The 19,604-nt window shown below is 59.2% G+C and overlaps 6 protein-coding genes and 1 non-coding gene across 7 annotated transcripts; 4 read left to right on the top strand and 3 right to left on the bottom strand.

Moving 5' to 3' along the window:
- Positions 1 to 623: 623 nt before the first annotated feature.
- On the bottom strand, positions 624 to 708 carry P884DRAFT_t118. The gene has a single exon. It is a non-coding gene; the product is annotated as a tRNA-Val (tRNA).
- Positions 709 to 908: 200 nt separating this feature from the next.
- Positions 909 to 2,152, top strand: P884DRAFT_330807 (ribosome recycling factor-domain-containing protein; the record flags this gene model as incomplete). Its single annotated transcript, XM_069445700.1, has 2 exons — positions 909 to 973; positions 1,079 to 2,152. The coding sequence occupies 2 exons, from the start codon at positions 909 to 911 to the stop codon at positions 1,980 to 1,982; spliced, it is 969 nt and encodes a 322-aa protein (XP_069296179.1). The 3' UTR covers positions 1,983 to 2,152.
- Positions 2,153 to 2,379: 227 nt separating this feature from the next.
- Positions 2,380 to 3,883, bottom strand: P884DRAFT_286106 (uncharacterized protein). Its single transcript, XM_069443809.1, has 3 exons — positions 3,436 to 3,883; positions 3,297 to 3,384; positions 2,380 to 3,071 (listed from the first exon to the last, which is right to left on the bottom strand). The coding sequence occupies exons 1-3, from the start codon at positions 3,771 to 3,773 to the stop codon at positions 2,466 to 2,468; spliced, it is 1,032 nt and encodes a 343-aa protein (XP_069296178.1). The 5' UTR covers positions 3,774 to 3,883; the 3' UTR covers positions 2,380 to 2,465.
- Positions 3,884 to 4,540: 657 nt separating this feature from the next.
- On the bottom strand, positions 4,541 to 5,268 carry P884DRAFT_270975 (uncharacterized protein; the record flags this gene model as incomplete). Its single annotated transcript, XM_069442395.1, has 4 exons — positions 4,541 to 4,684; positions 4,919 to 4,985; positions 5,042 to 5,159; positions 5,193 to 5,268. 4 exons carry the CDS (start codon positions 5,266 to 5,268, stop codon positions 4,541 to 4,543), a joined length of 405 nt encoding a protein of 134 aa, XP_069296177.1.
- A 4,103-nt stretch (positions 5,269 to 9,371) lies between these two features.
- On the top strand, positions 9,372 to 13,398 carry P884DRAFT_226826 (glycoside hydrolase family 3 protein). The gene is made up of 7 exons (XM_069439665.1): positions 9,372 to 10,006; positions 10,063 to 10,188; positions 10,255 to 10,513; positions 10,604 to 10,823; positions 10,917 to 12,219; positions 12,371 to 12,864; positions 12,947 to 13,398. The coding sequence occupies exons 1-7, from the start codon at positions 9,803 to 9,805 to the stop codon at positions 12,993 to 12,995; spliced, it is 2,655 nt and encodes an 884-aa protein (XP_069296176.1). The 5' UTR covers positions 9,372 to 9,802; the 3' UTR covers positions 12,996 to 13,398.
- Positions 13,399 to 13,753: 355 nt separating this feature from the next.
- Positions 13,754 to 16,939, top strand: P884DRAFT_246375 (uncharacterized protein). The gene is made up of 2 exons (XM_069440461.1): positions 13,754 to 14,410; positions 14,573 to 16,939. The coding sequence occupies exons 1-2, from the start codon at positions 14,078 to 14,080 to the stop codon at positions 16,568 to 16,570; spliced, it is 2,331 nt and encodes a 776-aa protein (XP_069296175.1). The 5' UTR covers positions 13,754 to 14,077; the 3' UTR covers positions 16,571 to 16,939.
- A 1,011-nt stretch (positions 16,940 to 17,950) lies between these two features.
- P884DRAFT_270972 (uracil-DNA glycosylase-like protein) lies at positions 17,951 to 19,296 on the top strand (the record flags this gene model as incomplete). Its single annotated transcript, XM_069442394.1, has 2 exons — positions 17,951 to 18,306; positions 18,456 to 19,296. The coding sequence occupies 2 exons, from the start codon at positions 17,951 to 17,953 to the stop codon at positions 19,294 to 19,296; spliced, it is 1,197 nt and encodes a 398-aa protein (XP_069296174.1).
- Between the last annotated feature and the right edge of the window lie 308 nt (positions 19,297 to 19,604).

Below are 19,604 nucleotides of genomic sequence, written 5' to 3'. Positions count from 1 at the left end.
TGGGCACGGATTCAATTACCTAGGAGGGCGAGGGGCGAGGGTGGGAGAAGAAGTAGAAGAAGAGGAGGCGGTGCTGTGCTGATTCTTTTTGTTTTTCAACTCCTGGCTGTCGCAGCAATGACTGCCCCCCGAGCTGGGCAAGGTCGGGTAATACCCCGGAACCCCAGAGTTGTCTTTCTGCCCCCGAGACAGCTTGTGGGCATTGTGTTCTACCCTATCTATTCCATACAACCAGCAAACTTATCTATCTAGCGACAATTGATGCGGGAGTCTTTTTTGCCTCCCGTTACTGGTCTTGGGCATCGCAGGTTGTTGAGCTTGGGCGGACGGCCGAAAGTCAAAGAGCAAGGTTGTACAGGTGCGATGTACGTAGTAGGTACGCATGTACTCCGTGTATCACGCATGACTTTTTGTTCCGCTTTGGCAACTCGGCCCCTGAGTTTGGAACATTCAGATGAGACTTGCACTGGGCATGATCTAGCTCTTCATAGGGCAATCTTTCCGTACTTTTCTATGCATTGGCCCCAAATCCAGATGAAAGGTGAAAAATGAACAGACAAAAAAAGAAAACAAGGACGAGAGAGAGCCGGAGGGCTTGATGATGGCTAAACCAGCAAAAGAATTGACCGCGGCAGGGCTCGAACCTGCGATCCTCTGCGATACGGTGCTCCTGTAAAGCAGATGCCTTAACCACTGGGCCACGCAGCCGAGAATGGAAATCATTGGCGTCCCCTTGCGCTGGCAGGCTTGTGAGGAGCACATCCGGTGGGCATGGTTAACACCCATTGATTGGCTCTCGTTCTCGATGCAGACACCTGCAGTCAACAAAAAAAAAAAAGTTCCAAGACAGACTTGCAACGTCAAGTTCATAAAACGCGGAAAGAGTACACGAGAGCCAAAGGCTTGCCATGAGGCCATTGCGCGCTGCCAACAGCATGCTACGCGGCATTGCGACCGGCAGCGCGTCGCGCAGGTGCGTTCTGACACTCCCGCGATGGGTTTGCTCCCCAATCAAAAAAAAAAATTGGTGGTACATACATGGAAATTGGACTGGCAGGCTAACGCAATACGCCCGCAGGACCACTTTGTTCGCGGTCCGACACCTGAGCAGGGCAACAGCGGCACCCACCTCCCGCCACATCATCGTCACGAGCAGCATTACCAGCCCCCCCACCATCACCAGCAGCAATTGGCCATGTCGTGGTGGCCCGCAGAGCCGGCTCTTTTCCCACACTCCTGCGTGCCAGAAAAAGAAAACAGCCAAGCAGGCTCTAAAACGACAAAAAAAGAACAAGCGGGATGACGACGACGACGACGCCGCCGCCGCCGCCGACGAGAACGACTCACCATCCTCTTCTTCCCAACCCAACAACGGCAGCCGGGCGGGGGAGGCGGACGCGCCGGACCCGTTCGACTTTGGCGACCTGCAGGCGGCGTTCGACCGGGCCGAGAAGCGCTTCGCCGAGGAGCTGAAGAAGCTGCGGGCGGGGGGGCGGTTCAACGCGGACGCGATCGGGGCGATCCCCGTGCAGCCGGACAAGCGGTCGCCGCAGGCGACGTTCCCGCTGCGGGAGCTGGCGACGGTGGCGCCGCTGGGCGGGCGGCGGTGGAGCATCCTGGCGTTCGAGGAGGCGTCGGTCAAGGCCATCATCGGCGCGGTGCAGCGGTCCGACGAGTTCGGCGGCCAGCAGCCGCAGCGGAGCGCCGACAACCCGCTCGAGCTGACCATCACGGTCGAGCCCGAGCGCGCCGACGCCCTCGCCCGCCGCGCCAGGGACGTCTGCCAGGCCTGGCGCGCCAGGGTCCGCGACGACGCCCACCGCCGCGCCGAGCTGCACAAGAAGTGGCGCGCCGACGGCCTCCTGCTCAGCGACGACCTCCACCGCCTCAAGGAGAAGCTCCAGAAGCTCCAGGACGAGCGCATGAGGGGCATCCAGGCCAAGGAGAAGGAGGTCGTCGCCGCCATCATGGCTAGGGGCTAGGGGCTAAGCCCGGAGGCGAGCATTTTCCCTCCTTTTTTTATGAAGGTGTGGTGGGTTTGATGGGGCTGTAAAGGGTTCTGTAAAAAAACAGGACTTCTTCTTTTTCTCATCTCTTTAAAAAGGAAGGAGGTTTTTTGTTCGGTTCATCCCCGAGAATTAAAAGAGCGGGGGGGGGGGGGGGGAGCGCACACAGACACTAGATCAAGGGGCATGCAAGGATATGAGGTGTAATATCTATTTGTGTGACTAAATACCTTTTGTACAAATAGCCGGAACGACCAAAAAAAAAAAAAAAATAAACATGCGGCCACTGACGGTATTGTTACATCTGGAGAGACGACACAGGACAAAGAGAGCCCATTTGGCCTAACGAGCTCGTGACGTCCACTGTTATTGTCTTTTCCTTTTTTTACTTCCTCCTCCTCTTCCTCCCCCCGGCCCCCCCGGACACATTCTTCTTTTTATTCTCTCTCCCGCTTTCCATTAACGTTTGGCCTGTGGCTGAGCAGCGGGCTTACCACCTTGCTGAGGCGGCAGCAGCGAGAGCACCTTATCAATAAACTTCTGCGAGTCGGCGTCCATGTAGGTAGAAGTCCGGGAGTGGTAGTTGGCCACGGTGCCCTTGACGTCGGTGATGTCGGCAAACTTGGGCTGCTCGTACTTGCCGAGGACGGCGGGCTCGAGGATGGCCTTCTTGATCTTCTCGTTGGGCCCGACCAGGCGGAGCTTGGGGTAGGCGCTCTCGATCCACTCGCGCTCGCCCTTGCTGTGCACAAAGATGGGCTTCTTGTAAAAGTAGCGCTTCATGACCTCCTTGAGGTCGGTCGTGACGCCCGAGTCCGAGTTGAAGGCCATGCCGCCCGTCATGAGGCGCATGTTGCGCAGCACCGTCTCGGCGGGCCCGATGGGCGCGTCCGTCGCCACCGCCGCGCCGTACCCCGTCAGCGTCTCGCGCGTCAGCTTGGGGGTGTGCGGCACCACCTCGCCCTTGTCCAGCCGGTCGAGCACGGCCTGCTCCTCGGGGTTCCACACCAGCTTGCCTCTCCCGGGCATCGTCTCCTTGTCGCTCTCCTTCATCGCGCCCTTGGACTGGCGGTCCCCGCGCCCGCGGGCCCTGAGACGGCCGCCGCCGCCCCGAGCTCCGCCCGCGAGCCTGCCGGCGCCGAAAGCCCCAAACCTACCCGCCGTGGCCGCTCCCCCGATCGCTCCGCGACCGGCGCCGAACCCGATCCGCGGCCGCCCAATCGTGCCCCCGCCCCGGCCGAACGGCGTCCGGCCGCGGAGCCCGCCCCGCAGGCTGCGCAGGTTCAGCACGCGGGGGCCCGACGCCCCGGACCCCGGCGCCGCGGCGGCGTCGGGGGAGACGCGCAGGGAGCGGGCATCGATTCCGCCGGCGCTGGGCCTGCTGCTGCTGCTGCTGCTGCTGCCGGAGCGGCGCGGTCCCGAGCTTGACGGAATGCCAGGTACTTCCTCCAGCCCCCGTGCGCTGTTGTTCGTAGTGGTGGTGTTGTTGAGCTGAGCGAGGCGCTGCACCGCGGCGGACTGGGCGCGGGGTTTTCTTGACTTGATGCTGCTGCTGCTGCTGCTGCTGGTGCTGCTGCTTGTGTTCTCGTTGGTTTTCGCATCGTTACTGCTGATATTGTTGTTCTTGTTGCTGCCCTCGGAGGCCGAGGTGGAGGTGGTCGAGAAGAAGGATGCTGGCGTCGTGGTGCGGATGGGTAGAGTCAGGGCGCGAGCGGTTCCCGAGGGGACAGCGCGCCCCAGCGCGGACCGGAGTGCGTGCCGGCTCATCGCTTCTCTGTGTTTGTATTTGCGTGTATGGAATGGTGGTGACCCTCATAGAGCTAGCCTCGAGGGTTCGTTGTCCGACCGTCCGACCGTCTCTCGCTCGCGAGGTCCGGAGACTGAACCTGCGGTTTTGGATGGGAAAATGGATACGGTTCGGGTCGAAAATGTTAGCAAAGCTGTCATTGGTCAATGTGATACATGGGTGGGGCCCGACTGGGGACCTGCTCTGCCTGCCGTGCCTTCCTATAGAATCCATAGATATATATGGATTACGTAGATAAGCTACTGAGTGCTTCAAGCACGAGGTTCTTATGCGCATCAGCTCCCAAAGTTTCTAAAACGGATTGTAATGCTGTGTTCTTGTGCCTGAAATAGATATTGACGTCTATTGGTCTTTCAGGTTACACTTGCCGTTCAGTTGACTGGAAACTTACGGCTATCCGTTCTTTGTTTGGCGCCTTCACCAAGCAAGTGCTCACCCGACTCCTTCCCCAGCAACCACAGGCTTCCTTCCATATACCCGTGGGCAAATTCTTACTTGGTGATTATACTGACGATATCAGGTGTCGCTCGAGCAGTCTATACATATACAAATAAGAAATTCAGCCCGTGGAGTGCTACAGGACAGCTTCTTGGTACCGCAAATGATCAAGAACTTTTGTTGAGAAGGTGACGATAGGCACACGAGTGCGGAGTACTTCAGTAAAGGCTGCGTTGACACCTTGTCGTGGCCGTTGTCAATGAGGTGCATGCTTCAGAATTATCTCCGACTAAACGGTCCCTTCGAGATATATGGAAATGCATCCAGTACCCATGGCTGCTACTGCACTGTCGAGCTCGCCCACAGGCGGACGCTCAATGACATCCGGTGCCCACCAGCCGCACCTTCCCCTCTCCTTCTCCTGACGGGGTCGCTGCAACTTTCAAGTTCCACATATTCGAAACAATCAAACACTAGGATCGAGCTGATTAAGGTTACGCCTGTCCTCACCAGCAGTTCGTCCATCGTCAACTCTCGCCTAACTGAGCTAGTAAGGATTGCACTTGATGGATGTCGGTTACGAAGTCTGCAGACGCGCCCAAATCGTTGATGGTGTGACGAGACGCTTATCACTCGGTGAGAGAGTCTGCTATGATGTCTCACATACGGCATAGACGAACTTGTCACGGGTGTCATACAAAGCCTCCTCCGGTCTAGTTGTCATGCCCCGTCGTCTGGGTGGGTTGATGAGTTCGCGAATCCCGATATTGCGTTCCAAACCCCATCTTACCTCTGTTTTCCTCCCGCTTTTGCCAACTCCTGTACCCTCATCGTCCGCTCTCTGGCTGCATATCGCACAGTGGATGACGAGTTCAGCCACTTCTTCTTTGTACATCCAGCACGATTGCCTTGATCAGCCAGTCAGCCGTCAACATTGCTACCAGACGCGAACAGCTCGCCGTGGAAATGATCCCGGAAAGGGTTCTCAAACAGACAGAAGGCAGCGGCACGCCGCATCGTTGATCAACAGACTCCATACCGGGGACGTGAGCCGCTACGTCGCAGGGCACTATATGAGATATTGCAGGCTGCAGCAGGCGGGCAGGGTATCCGCAGGCCTTCCCGGTGGCGATATTGCAGAGCCTAAATGCGCCCGAGGGTCCTGCGGGCGGACGCAAGCATTCACCCTGGCGGCCTGTAAGCGAACAGCCGGCATCCCGAGCGTCGGCACTTGAGCTCACTGGGGGGCGTCCTTCGAGGAGGTGCAGCACGCAAAGGAGTCATCAAGGTGATTTCCCGGCACGCGTTTCCGGCTCTGAGTGGGATGGTGCGGGAGCGCCGAGTAAGGCGTCCTCGACTCACTGGTCCACCCTCTCACCCTCAGTCGGCCGGCCACGGAAAGGAAGGATGGACAGCGACAAAGTCGTTTTGCGAGCCAACAGTCGTCTCAACAGTCGTCTCGGCGTTCTCAATGATCCACCAATCCTTGCTGCCGGATGAGCATGCCTCGCCGCGAGTAAGAACTCAATGACACCGTAGCCGCGGAGAGCGAGCCCTGTTAGATCCGGGAAAAGCCATCTTGGTTCGTAGATCCGCCTCGTCCGGATGCCCGCGCGGAATCTTCCTCAAGTGGCCCGACGGCCGGCCGTTGAGGGCTCGGGTCATGCCCTCTCTCGGTACGGGGCCAAGAGGATGGCGGCCGGCCTCGAACGGCAGGGGATCGAGGTGAGCTCGAAGAAGCTTAACTAGCCCAGATCGCGGCTCGTTAATAAGCGCGGAGACGCAAGTGCAAACGAGGTTCGAACGACCAAGTGGCCGTGGAACACCCACTCCTCGCCGTCCTGCGAACTACGTAGTGTCGACGACCCCCACCCTTTCAGCGATGGCGGGACGCGGTCCCGTCCGCGTGTAACAGGCATCTCTCGGGAAATACACTGCACGGGTATGATCTCCAATCGATTAGAACGGCGGGAGGTGCGGCCTTATCGGGGCGCGCTTCGCGCTCGCCTGCTTATACCAAAAACCGCCTCTCCTCGGGGCCGGAGGAGTCGCTCCATTGGGTGCAATGTCAGGCCCATGTGACCAGGGAAATGAAGGGTGCGAATGGATGAGGCTCTCTTGGACGTTGCATTCCCACCGAAAGCTGCTGCAGGGTGTGGCTACTGCAGGCAAAAAAAAAGGCGTGTGTGGGAGAGCGACACCACGCCTTCAAGCGATAGGCCAGACGCAAGGCGTGGCCGGAACGTAACTGCAACCAAGCCTCACGTTACGCGAAAAGCCGATCTCCGTCATCAAGCGAGGGAATGTCAACGTACGCTATTATAGTCGCAAGTTTAAACGGCGTCGATGCCGCAAGGCAACGCGCTTGCATGGGTCCGCCACGGGCTCGCAACGTGATTGCTCGAGGTCGAAAAGGAAGGTATTTCGCCATAACTACTAGTACTGTGCCTGCGACTTGGGAAACGGCCGGGGTCTGTCCGATGATCTTGTTTGTCATTATCATACAAAGGTCGAGCTGCCCGGTGCTCGAAAACTTTGTCGGGCAGGCGCTACTGGGGAGGGTGAGAGGCTAGTTAGTCCTGTGTAATTTGAGTCCTGGACGGGATCCCTGCGCATTACGGAACGGACCCCCGATCACCAGCGGCAGTGATGAGATAAGAGGATATAAGTGCAAGCTGGAAGTTGGAGGGCGGTAATATGTTCGTAACGCGATGCCACGTGAGTTGGAATAACTCGAGCGCCCGGAAGGAAGCAAGCCACAGCCGAAACATGGGTTGCGTGGGCCCCACGCACCGAGCAACTCCTGTGCGAACTAGGGTAACTAGTGCAAGCTACTGTTAGGTCCCGTACACACAGAGAGTAGCGAGCGAGTGCCCTGCAGCTTCAAGCTCCCCACAATTTCTCCAACTTTCGAGAACGTTTCAAGGCAACGAACGCTCCTTGCCGAGTTCATGTACGGATGTACGGATACTATGTACTGCGCACAGATGAGAAGCTTATGCCAGCAATTTTCTCCGATTTGTTTCAAGCATGGGTATGGGGCGTTGCAAAAAAAAAAAAAAGAAACGAAAATCGATTAAACATCGAGCAGTAGCGTCCGATTTCCTGTGCGAATGCCCACCTTCGCATTTCTAGGGTGGTCTGCAATGCCGACTCTCCGACAAGGGGCGACGGGTTCGGCCTTGGATGCCGTTAGTTCCTCGAGATGGGCTCGGCTGCTGTTCTTTTTGGCCGACGTTCACCCGCGACCACAGCTATTTCTGTCTACACTAACAGTACCCACGTAGGACAAAGACTGTGTGAGATACCGCCGAGAGCTTGCCGTGTCGGCCCTGCTGGCGGGTCTCGATCTCGCTTCACCATCGAGTTGCCCCGTCGTCCACCCGCCTCCGGATTCGCGCCGAAAGCTGAGAGGAGTCTTACAGATAAGCTGTCGGCCCGACCAGGGTCCAAGGTCTTCTGGAGGATCATATTTGCACCGTTTTGGGAATGCGACAGTTGGGGCCTAGAGGGAACATTTCCCACAACCGCTCGAACATCCGCGCTTGGTTATACTCGATCGCGCGGGACGGTCCTCGAGCTTCTTCTTCCCAGGGACATGGCACATACAACCATCCCGCGGAATCTACTGGTCATGCATGGCGGGAAGGCAAATGCACGTCACTTATTTAACCTCGAACATCGAGTCGAATCGAAACGCTTAGATCGGGTATGAAAGCGCAGTAAGGTCGTCACAAATCATACCCAGCGGGACGGCTTGATCTGGAAGGACGTTGGACCTCGTCGGCCAATCAACCCGCAATGCCGGGGTTGATTGGACCAGGAATCCGGGCCGGCTTCCCGCCCCAGGAGAATGCCTTGCCGAATCTGACCAGGGCTAGCAGGGCTACCCCACGATACCCAGTTTTTGCAAAACCTCGGTTCTTGATTCGATCTCTGCCCTGTTTCGTCATCTCTTCAGCTCTGAGGCTCAACACCAGAGCCATTCTGTCGACTATCCTGTCGTGTTGATCAACGTTTGAGAGTGGGCTCCAGCGTTTCGCGAGTAATGGGCAACCCGTCCATTCCCGGGGACAGAGTAGCAACAACACTGAGCTGGAGCCAAGTCACGGCTGACCTGCCAGATGGCCATGCCAATCGTCTGAAGCCGTCCGGGGTCGTTCCACGGGATCGCAGAGGATCACCTCTCGCCCCAGAACTCTAACCCGGAAGCGCAGCGGCCCAAGGGAGTTGATCTGTCGCAGGCATGCAAAATTGGTCTTTATGAAGGATTCAACAATCTCTCAAGGGCCTTGGTGGTCACCCTTTCACAAACAGGGATAGAGCAGCGCGCCTCACCGTGTTTCTGGTTTAGCTGGCACGGCTGGCTCCCTGAAAGGCGAATCCCGTCGGGGGCGCCGTTTTTGGACAAGGAATACGGAAACACCGCCATTGCCACGCGCCTGTTTGAAGCTGATCGGCAGAGCCTAGAAACCCGTCAGCCAACGACAGACGTGCGGCCGCTCTCCTTGCCGCATACTAGCTGTCTAACGGCCTCGTCCGCCACCATTTCCATTTGAGCCACGCTAGTGTAGCCTTGCGACCCCCAGCTCCACGTGGCCGAGATTGGACGTTGGGAGACTCTCTCTCCAGGCGCAACAGTTGCATCATCTCGAAACCGCCCCCCCAGAAGCTCAACACACCCTTGCTTGGCGTCAGGGGTGTCCCAAGATCCCCCCAGCTTGGCCTCCGTAGAGTGTACTGGTAGTTATCGAAGAACCCACGTTCAGTCCCACCCCACCTCGCCCGACTTTTTGATCCAAGGGCCCCGGGCCCTTGTTTGGTTACCGGAGCTTGCGTTTATGCAATAACCGCATGGGCTGCTCCGGCCCTAGCTGGGTGCCAAACGATACTACCGCTCAGACGGTCCGTTCCTACCGATGTGGCTATTTGCACCCGAGGGCGACAATCAAAAGGGAGAATCCCGGATGGAGGTCCGTCAGCTGGTGCTTTCTGCTCCCTGATCACTCCCAAGAAGATTGGCTTTCCAGTCCCACCCCCCATGGTGCGGAACCTCTCCGTCTCCTCTGCTCCGTCTCGCCTGGTGCCGTTGGTTTGGTCGAGGACAGTTGGACGACGTGTCTCTTGTCCACTCCGTCTTCATCAAACACATCGTTTGTTTATTTAACCCCTCCCGTGGAGGGCCCCAAGTTCCACTTCTCCAAGGCCTCCAGAGCTCCGTCCGTCCCGGGGGAACCACCCCCCCTTCCCCCCCGTGGACCGTTTCCTTATACATACAGCTTCGCGGTTAATGTTCGGGAAGAGCAAGCTGAGCGACCACTTACTTTATATTCCTCTGTCCCCTCTCCTCCATCTCCTGTTGTTTAGTTCCGGAGCGAGGCGTACTAGAGCAGCTGTGCTGTGTGTCTCCTTATCCCAACGCCGTTACATTAGCCTGAGCTATCCTCGTATCAACCTGTGTCCTCCTTGAAGTAAAGGTTGGAAGGAGTTACCCGTCCCCTCTTATAACACTCCATTTATAAGCACCGAGAGGAATCGAGGGCAGGTCACTATGGCAGCACCGGCGTCAGTGGAAAATGTCGACCTCAGGCAGGATATCGACCCAAATGCGTCGCCGGCCGGCAGCATCGACACCAATACAACCCCTGATACCGAATTCTCGCCTCCGGAAAGCCCTCTCCAGCGGGACGGACCGCCCAAGGATGCGAGGAAACTGGCGAGAACCAAGCTGGCCACCTTGACGACGGAAGAAAAGGTTCGCTGCGATAACGTTCCGCTTCTTGAACCGCAGAGGGTAATAACGCCGAGCAGGTATCTCTCCTGACAGCCGCAGACTTCTGGAGAACGAAAGCGATTCCATCCAAGAACATCCCGGCAGTCAAGACGAGTGATGGGCCTAACGGCGCTCGTGGTGGCATCTTTGTGGGGGGCACAAAAGTGAGCTTAGCTTTCCCGCAGGACGAGGCTCGCGCGGGTGCACAAGACGCTGATCGGTCGAGACAGGCTGCGCTTTTCCCCTGCGGTATCTCGCTGGCAGCAACATGGAATAAGGATCTCCTTTACCAGGTTGGCCAGCACCTTGCGGACGAGGTCAAGGCTCGGTCGGCCAATGTCCTGCTCGCCCCGACAGTCTGCATGCACAGACACCCGCTGGGTGGGAGGAACTTTGAGTCTTTCTCCGAGGATCCTCTCTTGTGCGGCAAGCTGGCTGCTCAGTACATCAAGGGTCTCCAGGAGAAAGGCGTCGCCGCTACCATAAAACGTCAGCTCGCTTCCGGACACTCTTCGCTCTTCTCTCTCTCTCTCTCTCTCTGGTGAAGTGGATCGGACGGACTGGCTGACTATTGAATAGACTTTGTCGGAAACGAGCAGGAGACGAACAGGACGACCATCAACTCGAACATCGCCGAACGGCCGCTTCGCGAACTCTACCTTCGCCCGTTCGAGATTGCGGTTCGCGAGGCCAAGCCGTGGGCTCTCATGAGTTCTTATAACCTAGTCAACGGCGTCCACGCGGACATGAACACGCACATCCTCAGGGATATCCTCCGCGGTGAGTGGGGATACGATGGGTAAGTGGCGACTCGGCTAAGCATGCCCCCCCCCGTGGTAAAGCGAGGAAGATCTGCTGACGCTTTAACCCCGCTAACCCCCCCTTTCACCAGAACCATCATGTCGGACTGGGGAGGCGTCAACTCCACCGTCGAATCGATCAAGGCCGGATGCGACATTGAGTTCCCGTACTCTGACAGGTGGCGCTTCGGCAAGGTTCTTGACGCCCTCAAGGAAGGGAAGATTGCTGAGGCCGATATCGACCGGGCAGCCGAGAACGTGCTCACTCTGGTCGAGCGGACCAAGGGCAGCGACCTGACGCCCGAGGCCGAGGAAAGAGAAGACGACCGCGAGGAGACGAGGAATCTCATCCGCGAAGCGGGCGTGCAGGGGCTCACCCTCCTGAAGAACGAGGGGTCCATCCTGCCCATCGACCCGGCCACGGCCAAGGTTGCCGTGATCGGGCCCAATGCCAACAGGGCGATCGCGGGAGGCGGCGGGAGCGCCAGCCTCAACCCGTACTACACCACGCTGCCCCTGGACAGCATCCGCAAGGTTGCCAAGCAGCCGGTCAGCTACAGCCAGGGGTGCCACATCCACAAGTGGCTTCCGGTTGCGTCCCCCTACTGCTCCGACAAGACGGGAAAGCAGGGGGTGTCGATCGAGTGGTTCAAGGGCGACAAGTTCGAGGGCCAGCCGGTCGTGTTCCAGCGGCGGACCAACACCGACCTCTTCCTGTGGGACTCGGCCCCGCTCGCCCAGGTCGGCCCGCAATGGTCGGCCATCGTGACGACCTACCTGACGCCCCCGAGCACGGGCAAGCACACCATCTCGTTCATGACGGTCGGGCCGGGCAGGCTCTACGTCAACGGGCAGCTCGCGCTGGACCTCTGGAACTGGACCGAGGAGGGCGAGGCCATGTTCGACGGCTCGATCGACTACCTCGTCGACGTCGAGATGCAGGCGGGCCGGCCGGTGGAGCTCCGGGTCGAGATCACCAACGAGCTGCGCCCGATCGCCAAGCAGAAGCAGTTCGACATGACGCACAAGTACGGCGGCTGCCGGATCGGGTTCAAGCCCGAGGACAAGGTCGACTACCTGCGGGAGGCCGTCGATGCGGCCAAGGCGGCCGACGTCGCCGTGGTCATCGTCGGCCTGGACGCCGAGTGGGAGTCGGAGGGCTACGACCGCAAGAGCATGGACCTGCCCTCGGACGGGAGCCAGGACCGCCTCGTCGAGGCCGTCCTCGCGGCCAACCCGCGCACCGTCGTCGTCAACCAGTCCGGCTCACCCGTCACCATGCCCTGGGCCGACCGCGTGCCTGCCATCATCCAGGCGTGGTACCAGGGCCAGGAAGCCGGAAACGCCCTCGCCGACGTGCTCTTTGGCCTCAAGAACCCAAGCGGCAAGCTCCCGGTAAGCCTGCCTGCAGCAACAACACCCCCACCTAACACTTACCCCCCCCCCCCCCCTCTTTTTTTTTTTTTTTCTTTTCTTTTTCCTTGCCCTATCCTACTTTACTCTATCCTACCCTGCACTGTTACATCCTGACCTGTTTTGTTTCTAGTGCACCTTCCCCCGGCGTCTCGAGGACACGCCCGCGTACCACAACTGGCCCGGTGAGAACCTGGACGTCATCTACGGCGAGGGCATGTACATCGGGTACCGGCACTACGACCGGGTCGGGGTGGCGCCGCTGTTCCCGTTCGGGCACGGGCTGTCGTACACGACGTTCGAGTACGGGCGGCCGTCGGTGAGCCCGAAGGTGCTCGGCCCGGACGGGGGCGCGATCGAGCTGGTGGTGGCCATCAGCAACGTCGGGCCGGTCCGGGGCCTCGAGACGGTGCAGGTGTACGTGCGGGACGAGCGGAGCCGGCTGCCGCGACCGGAAAAGGAGCTCGTCGCGTTCGAGAAGGTCGAGCTCGAGCCGGGCGAGACCAAGCACCTGCGCATCCCGCTCGACAAGTACGCCGTCGGCTACTACGACACGGCCCTGCGCCGCTGGGTGGCCGAGCAGGGCACCTTCCGGGCCCTGGTCGGTGCCTCGGCCGCGGATATCAAGTACGTAGTCTTCCGACTTCTTCCCCGTTTGATCCTCTCTCTCTCGTCTTTTCTCTTGGTTGCTAATGTGGGGATGACCAAGGTATGATGTCGCGTTTGAGGTCAAGGAGACGTTTACCTGGGTCTTCTAAAAAGGAAAAATGGGGATAGGCCAGGGTTTGCTGCCATCCTCACCCACTTCTCGCTGTATTGTACATACACACATGCAACCTTCGTTTCTTGCCCCGAACGGCATCTCATCCTATCCTCTCCTTCCGAGGCCCGACTTCAAGATGTCGGATGCCGTCCCGAGTTGTGGAACGGTGGGACCTGAGTTTCGGGAAAGCGGCCGTGTGGGGATGAGCGAAGATCAGTGACTGGAGAGAAAGAAAAAAAAGGGGAATCACCAACGGTCTACGAACTGCCCTTAACCTGGTCTAGTTAAGTTACCTTAGTGGTGGGTTGATCTGATACGAAGGCCAAGGAAGGGGAAACAAACGTACGTGAGATTGTGAATTCTCTAACTACTACGTAAAAATGCCGCTAAGTTTCCTGACAAACCTGGGCGGACCCAAAACATATAAAGCAAGCCCCCAATGACAAGAGCGTAAATTTTTTTTTAATTTCTCCAGACTCGGGCGATCCTCCTCTTTGTTGGAATGTAATGAATTTCCCGCCGGCGTGATGGCCAGGCCCAGATCGTTGATTCAGCTGGTGAGGCTGCCTGAAAGTTCTAGGTCCGTAGTGTGCACTAGTAAATTACAGGGGTACGAGGGTGATCATAGCTTGGCCCCGCAGCACCCGGGCGAGCTGCAGATTCCCCCTGTCAGCGGCCCCTTCTGGCCCACCTCAGCGCAGCTCACGGGGGAACACTTTCAGCAATGCACATTGACTCGGCTTTTCGAACACAAGCCAGCAACCAGCAACCAGCAACCGATATTCCATACACTATTTCCCGACAGCATCGGTTTGCCAATACGTCCAACTCCCTCCCCGGCCGCAATTGAGCCCCATGACATAGCGATCGATCCCTGGACGGCCAATCCGACAGCCTCGCCCCGTTCTCGACCGCACCGCTCCCTGTGATTTACTCGCCGTGTTCTCCACAGACAGCCAAACCCGACGCAGTAGCACCTCGCGCCTCTTCTCGCCATTTACTTTGTACGGATTACATACGTAGAGTCTTGCGCCCGGCGGAGCCTTCGCTCGGGAATGGCTGCGACCTGCCTCGACAATGGCCCGGCCGTATAGCAGCAGCGAGAGCAGCTTCACCTACCCTGCGAGGCACTACCCGGACCGCCCGACCTCGGCATCCGAGACCCTCATCTACTTCGTTGCCCAAGCCGTCCGCGCGCTGGTCCGGTTCTGGCGCGAGCGCGGCCGCCGCCTGGCCCACGCCGCCCTGCGATCCATGGCCCACCGTCTGCGCCTGAACTTGACCTACAACCGCCTGCTCAGCTTTCCGCACCTGCTCGTGGCCGCCTGGGTGGTCCTGCTGTTATGGGGTGAGAGATGGGTGTTCCACTCCAAGGTCGAGAGCTGCCACTGGAGGAACTGGGAGAACTGGGTATGTGAGAAGACACACACACACACACACTCTCTCTCTCTCCCCCTCTCTCCCCCTCTCTCTCTCCCTCTCTCCCCCCCCTCTCTCCCTCTCTCTGAACCGTCGGACGAGACTGAGCGCTGACATGCCTTTTCTTTTCTTTTCCTTTTTGTGTCATCACAGCCCGCCGGCGCAGAGCCGCATCGCGTTGCCCTCGTCGCCGATCCCCAGCTCATCGACCCGCACTCGTACCCGGGCCGCCCGTGGCCGCTCAACCCCTTGACGATGCTGATCACGGACAACTACATGCGCCGATCCTACAATCAGCTGCAGTCGCAGCTCGACCCCGATAGCATCTTCTTCCTCGGCGACCTCTTTGACGGCGGCAGGGAGTGGAAGACGGCACACGGGGAGTTCAAGGACCCGGAATGGGGCCCCCACCCGAAGAGCGAGCAGAAATACCTGAAGAAGTGGCACAAGACGTACGGGGAGTTTTACTGGCTACAGGAGTACGCCAGATTTGTGGACATCTTCGTCAACCCGTGGTTGAAGGCCGGAGCCGCGCAGGGTGACCGGCCGAGGAGGAGGAAGCTGATCGCCAGCCTGCCGGGCAACCACGACTTGGGGTTCGGTGACAAGATCAAAGTGTCCGTCAGGAACCGATTCGAGACGTACTTTGGCGAAGGCAACCGCGTGGACGTGATTGGCAACCACACGTTCGTCTCGGTCGATACCGTCTCGCTGAGCGCCGCCTCGTCGGTTGAGGCCAAGCGGCACGACCTGAGGGAGATCTATGAGCCGGTCGGGCGGTTTCTGGACGGGTTGCAAAAGGAAAAACAAAAGGCAGTCGACAGGGAACTACGCCTCCTCCGGGGAGAGGTGCCCAAAGGCCAGCTCAGGCACGAGATCGAGGGCCTCGACAAGGCCAAATCCCCCGGCAAATCCACCACCTCCGCCGCCCCCAGGGTCGGCACGCCGGAGCTTCCCACCATCCTGCTCACCCACGTTCCCCTCTACCGACCACCCGGTACCCCATGCGGGCCGCTGCGGGAGAGGTGGCCGCCGACGAAGCCGCCCAAGGGCCAGACCGACCCGGTCGTTCCAGACCACCGCAACGCCATCTCCGTCTCGGCGGGCTACCAGTACCAGAACGTGCTGAACGAGAAGGACTCGGAGGATCTCGTCCGCAGAGTCGGAAACGTTGTCCATGCCTTCTCGGGCGACGACCACGACTACTGCGCCGTCACGCACTCGGCCGCCCAGGCCAACGTGCCCGAGATCACCGTCAAGAGCATCAGCATGGCCATGGGCGTCTCCAAGCCGGGCTTCCTGCTCGTCAGCCTGTACAACCCGATCGACCCGGCCACCGGCGAGCCCCTGGCCCCGGCCTCGCCGCCTCGATCTGACGGGGAAGGGGAAGGGGCAGCAGCAGGAGGGAAAACAGCCACGCTGCAGACCCACCTGTGCCTCCTGCCCAGCCAGATATCCACCTACCTCCACTACGTCACTTTTGCCGTCATCTGCATCGCCGCCCTCGCCGTGCGCGCCGTGCTCGTGCCCGTGCTGGGTCTGACGCCCTTTGCGCTCGACGAATCCTCGCTCTCTTCACCATCACCATCACCACCATCATCATCATCATCATCATCATCGGCGAGACGGAGAAAGAGCGCGCTGCTGCCTGTGTACAAGGCCAAGGTGGAGGACTACGACGAGTACGCGCTGCCACGCGGCTTCTCGGCGTCCCACTTCCTAAACGGGGCCAACGGCGGCCGCGGCGGCGGGAACGGAAACAACGTGGCCCGGGGCCGGTCGGCGAGCGGGTCGGCGTCAGTCCTACCCGGCGGACGTGGCCCCAGCCCCAACAAGAAGAGCCACGGCCACGGCCACGGCCATGGTCATGGTCAGGGCCACGGGAAGGGGTCGGCGGCGCGGAAGTGGGGGTGGGCCGGTGCCGGGAGGGCCCGGGCGGCGCCGAGGATCGAGATCCCCAGCGAGGGCGAGGAGGAGGAAGAGTACTACGGCGCCTATAGCGGCGGCAAGTGGAAGGCGAGGCTGAAGAAGGGAGGGCGGTGGCAGCCGAGGTCTGTCGTCCCCGCCGTGGCGAGGGAGTTCTTGACGACGGCCTGGAGGGTCCTCTGGATGGCTGCCGGCTTCTTTGGTTGGTTGGCTTGGAAAGGGTGAGATCTCTCTCTCTCTCCCCCTCTCTCCCCCCCTCTCTCTCCAGTGAAGGAGGGTTTCCTTGTAGGATGTCTCGGGTTGTCTCATAGAGAGTGTTGAGTGTTAATGGAGGGGGGAATATGTTTTTTTGAGGAGCGTAATGTATGTACTAAGTCTGTACCGTGATGTATTGGATAGTGATCTGCATTAGGGATAGAGGTATTGAACCGGATCCAGTTCCTTCTCTGTTGGATAATAATAATGATTGTACCCACTCTACCTTGTTTTCAAATAAATATGTCCAGCTCATTTTTTGTCATCCTTCTTCGTGGCTGCCCGGAAAATCCCTTCTTCATGTCATCTCTTGCCATTATTCCCGACAATTTGTTCGTGATGTCCTTCGAGGATCATTGATCGGAATCAGCTTGGCGATGATGAGATGATGGGGCACGCGCTCGCGCGGCGGAAACGCTAACCCGCCCGTCGCGTTAAAGTGGATGCAGGCAAACAGGCCAATGACATCCCATAGGGCTGGGATCTGCCGCGTCTCGGGGTCCGGGGCTCGCCAATCACTACCTAGCGAGCGTTCTCCACCTCTAGAGCTTCGCAGCTTCCGCTCCATCTTTTTAAGATCGTTGCACCGAGGCGAGGACCAAGCCATTGAGAGCTGAAAAAGAGACCAGAAGCCATTAAGAAAGTTCGCTGAAACTCGTCAGATGAGATTTCTGAGGAAACCATGACTGTTGCGTTGCGTGCCAAATGGCAAGAATGGCCGAGGCCAAGAGCTAGCTCCAAAGGCTGACTGTTGCCCCTGCCCCCTGCATGCCGAAGCTGATGGAGTCGATTAAAGAGTGACGCCAAAAGCCGCGTCAAAAACGCGCTTTGCTCAATGCAGCCCAAAAAAACCCGTTCCCCGTTCCCCGGTCAGCGAGCGAACCAGCCAGCCAGCCAGCCAGCCATTCAGGCAGCCAACCATCCAAAACTCCAGACTTTTGTTGCAAGGTTGCAAGGTTCTTGATCTGCACCTCACAGCGGCCAGCCTCCTGTTTTGCCAGGCGTTTTCGTGCTTCTCCTCGCCGCTCGAGTTCCCGCTTAATTGCTTCTGACAGAACATTCTCTTCCTCTTTCCGTCCACTTTCCGACTTTCTCGACTCCGCCAAATTTGGCTACCCCAATCAAACCTCAAGCCCTCTGAATCAAAACCCACTCCCCCGGTCAGGGCCCGTAACCCCGTTTGTCCCGTCTCCCAAGATTGCGGGCCTCAGCTCTTCAACCTCTGCCATTTCTTTCCGGCTCGTCCTCTCCACCCGCCCTTTCCTGCTCTCGAGTCGCGCAAATCGACTAGTCCTTTTCCCTTGGGCTCCACTTCGTCACCACCTCAGCCCACGGCTTCCCGCCCGCAACATGTCCACCCTCAAGCGCAAGGCCGGCGCCGAGGCCGGTGCGGAGCCGAAGAAGGCCAAGCAGGGGAGCATCATGACCTTCTTTGGCACCCCCAAGCCGTCATCCACAGCAGCCGACGGCACCGCCGCGTCCGAACCCGCGCCCGTCAAGTTCGACAAGGCGAAATGGGTTGCCTCGCTCACCCCGGAGCAGCGAAAGCTGCTCCAGCTCGAGATCGACACCCTGCACGAGAGCTGGCTGGCCCTGCTCAAGGACGAGCTCGTCACCAAGGAGTTCCTCGACCTCAAGAGGTTCCTCGAGCGCGAGGCGGCCGCGGGAAAGAAGGTGTTCCCTCCCAGGGAAGACATCTATAGCTGGTACGTCCAGGCCTCACATGTCTTTCCTCACTTTCCTTTCCTTTCCTTTCCTTTCATCTATCCCTCAATAACAGCTATCAAAATTCTTGCGCATGATGGCGACTTAGAAAGGGACTGCTGACACGATAAACTCGTCCGCCGGCGCACAGGTCCCGCCACACCCCCTTCTCCACCGTCAAGGTCGTCATCCTCGGCCAAGACCCGTACCACAACTACAACCAGGCCCACGGGCTGGCCTTCTCGGTCCGGCCGCCCACTCCGGCCCCGCCGTCGCTCAAGAACATGTACATCGCGCTCAAGAACGACTACCCTTCCTTCACGCCACCGCCGGACCGGGGCGGCCTGCTGACGCCCTGGGCGGACCGGGGCGTGCTGATGCTCAACACGTGCCTGACGGTGCGCGCGCACGAGGCCAACAGCCACTCGAACCGCGGCTGGGAGCGCTTCACGCAAAAGTGCATCGACCTCGTCGCCGCCCGCCGCTCCCGCGGCGTCGTCTTCATGGCCTGGGGCACCCCCGCCGGCAAGCGCGTCCTCCGCGTCGACACCAAGCGCCACCTCGTCCTCAAGAGCGTCCACCCTTCCCCGCTGTCGGCCGCCAAGGGCTTCTTCACCTGCGGCCACTTCCGCGCCGCAAACGACTGGCTCGCCCAGCGCTACGGCGAGGACGGCCGGGTCGACTGGGCGCTCGTCGAGGGGGAGAGCGTGCTGCGGGAGCCGGGGAAGCCGAGCGGCGGGGTTGAGCAGAAGGAAGAAGGGGCGGAGGAGAAGCAGGGGGAGGAGAAGGAGCAGGGAGAGAGCGGAAAGGTAGAGGGGGAGGTGATGGAGGAGGGGGGAGAGGAGAAAAATAATGTGGTCAAGAAGGTGGAGGCGACGGTTAGGGATTCCGAGGGCAACAAAGAGGCGAGCAAGGAGACGGTCGTGGAGAAGAAGGAGGGCGTCGAGGCCGCTGATGGGGATGAGAATACCGCGCCCGAGGTCCCAGCCTGAAACTCCCCAGGCCTGGCTCTCGAAAGCGGTGTCGGCCCTTTTTTTTTTCCTGTCTCTTCTTTCTCTTTATCTCTCTTTCTCTCTCCCCCTCTCCCTCTCCCCTCCCTTCCCCTCCCTTTCTCTGTCGTTCTCCTCTTGTTGATACCGACCGCCTAGTGGCTCAGGGCGACCAGAGACCGCCATCACCCTGGTGATGTTTTGTTGGGCATGTTCTCTCATGTCATCTTACTAACTGTCGACCTTATTCTTGTCCAGTATGATGTCCGATGTTAGCATCCGCTGGTCGAATCTTGGCTGACGCGGTGGAC

The sequence above is a fragment of the Thermothelomyces heterothallicus genome (genome assembly GCF_042370625.1).
Source record: "Thermothelomyces heterothallicus CBS 202.75 unplaced genomic scaffold P884_scaffold_17, whole genome shotgun sequence".
In the NCBI taxonomy this organism is placed as follows: Eukaryota; Fungi; Ascomycota; class Sordariomycetes; order Sordariales; family Chaetomiaceae; genus Thermothelomyces; species Thermothelomyces heterothallicus.
This window is presented reverse-complemented; position numbering and strand designations above follow the sequence as displayed.